The sequence below is a fragment of the Chaetura pelagica genome, unplaced genomic scaffold, assembly GCF_000747805.2.
Source record: "Chaetura pelagica isolate M959 unplaced genomic scaffold, ChaPel_1.0 scaffold414, whole genome shotgun sequence".
Classification (NCBI taxonomy): Eukaryota; Metazoa; Chordata; class Aves; order Apodiformes; family Apodidae; genus Chaetura; species Chaetura pelagica.
The window spans coordinates 488,962-491,172 of NW_009952976.1; the positions used below are offsets into that span (position 1 = coordinate 488,962).

The 2,211-nt window shown below is 40.7% G+C and overlaps 1 protein-coding gene across 1 annotated transcript in view; it reads left to right on the forward strand.

The window, feature by feature from the left end:
- Positions 1-2,211, forward strand: part of EP300 (E1A binding protein p300) — a 61,969-nt gene that overhangs the window by 23,219 nt on the left and 36,539 nt on the right. Inside the window, 1 exon segment of the mRNA XM_009996349.1 lies at positions 2,183-2,204. Coding sequence (XP_009994651.1) covers positions 2,183-2,204 — 22 coding nt within the window.

Below are 2,211 nucleotides of genomic sequence, written 5' to 3' on the forward strand. Positions count from 1 at the left end.
AGGAATGCCTAATATGGTAAGTAAATTGAAAGATGTCTCCAGAAGATGTTGTAGCAATATGCTCTGGTGTTGTCATGTTACAAGCTTTTGCAGCTGTCATAGCCTGTGTCAGTTCTGGGTATGTGCTCTGAATTCACACAATGCGCTTGCTTCAACTTCTAAAAAGGCTGACATGAAGGAGGAGGTTGAGTTGGGCCATATCTGTTGATAAGTTGCACCTCCACTCTTCAGCCTTCTAACCCTGTTAGCAGAGAAAATGAAATGGAGCTCCTTAACTGAAGTGAACTTTGCCACCTGTTTGGACACCTCTGCTCTCCTCTCCCATCCTACCTCTTGTGGTTGTTTTATGGGGCCCCTTCTCCTCTGTGTACCTTTGTCTTGAGGATTGTTGTCCTTATTGTATTCACTGATGATTTTGGGAGAGAGAAATACTCCTTTTTGAACATGTATGATAGGGCTTAGAATCCCCAATGATGTGTTTGTTCCTGTTCTGGAGTACATGAACACACACAGCAGTACTGATGCTGGAGGCTTCCTGGAAGTTGTGGCTGTGGTAGCTCTCTTGTCTCCGTTTGCCTCCCTTTCCCCCTAAACACTGTTATTGCAGCAGAACTTAAATAAGGAGAAGTAAGAATGGTGAGAAGTGGATGGCCTAGGCTTAATAATGACAGCTCTTAACATTAGGTTGTCACTTTGGACATAACACTAGTGGATGAATGTTTGCCTCGTTACTTTAGAAGCTTAAATTGGTTAGGATTATGACATGCAATATATTCTGCCTTTTTTTCCTCCTACATATACTTTTTTTTTTTTTTTAATTGGGGAAACAAGTTTAGATTTCTGAATGTGGCTTTTGTTTCTCCTTGCTTCAAATACCACACCCCAGGAGGATCAGTCTCTTGATTTTAGTAACTTGCTGAAAAACCATTTCCAGGTAGCTTTTTTCCCTTTGAATGAAAAAAAGCTCAATGCTGTGAGTTTCATTTGATGTGCTTTAAGTTGAGCGTGAAGCATTGAAAAGTCTGGCAAACCTATTGGTTGCATGAACCAATAAAGAAGCAGCCAAAGGTTGCTGTTCAGATCTCTAGCTGTCAAGCTTGTGTTCAGTGTAGAACACATGACTCTTGAAGTTGAACTGCTACTGAGCTGAACCTGGGAATGAAAAGTTGCTGTTTTCTTCATTGTTGCTTAGAATGACAAGCTGCAAGCAAGGCAGTTACAGTCCTATTGGAGCAATACAAACCTTGAGGGGATTGAGTAATTGGTGAAGTCTCCTTGTAAAATGAAAGGGGTTAATACTAGTATTGAAGAGGTACGGGAGAGCTGAGGTTTAGGAATGTAGGTAGCTGAGCTCTAAAAATCTGGCAATCTCCAGAAGCATCCTCTAAAACTGTCTGTGGAGGGTCTTTTAGAAAGTGAAGGGTGTTGAACTGAAGCAGTACAAGCAACAGAGTTCCTGAGCCTCTCTTCTTTGCTGAGTACTCCTCAAATGTCACCCGAAAGAAACAGGAAGAAGTCTGAAAAAAGAAACAGAAGTACAGAAGTAGTACTAGATGTTGTTGTACTTGACATTGTTTCTGTGGCATGTATTATCCTGAAGTCTTGCTTCATCTGTAGCAGAGACTAGGAGACACTTTGAATGCCATTGTGCAAGTTTCCCAATGGAAAAAGTTTTCCATAACTTTCCGTTCGTTCTCCTCTTCTAGAAACAGTCATATTGAGGCACCTTACAGTGAAATAGAGGGAACACACTATTGGCTCTAAAAGGTGCTTTCTTCCATTAATCAAGAATTGTGGGTGCAACTTTATTTCTACCCTCCAAAAGGCTATTTGAGGATATTTGAGGTCTAAGTGGTACTAATATTTTCTGGGTGGTCTAACAGTACAAATTAAATTGTGAGCATGTGCAAAGTTCTGCTGGTCTTTGATAAGGCAAGAGCTAGGAATAGGAGAGTGATATGGGGAGGAAATTGTTGCTGACAAGATTATTGCCAGGACTGTTGCTAAGGGGTATATTTAATGAGTCATCCAGAACTACAGATAGGTGGGCTATTCACTTAATCACAGAATGTAGCAGTTGTTTCTCTTATTTGATTTTTTTTTTTTGTGGCTGTTTACTTGCTAAATGGATTATTCTCAAAAATAGATTTATTTCTGAGGTTTTCCTTTCCATCTTCTCCAGGGCCAGCAGCAGGCTCCCCAGGTTCAGCA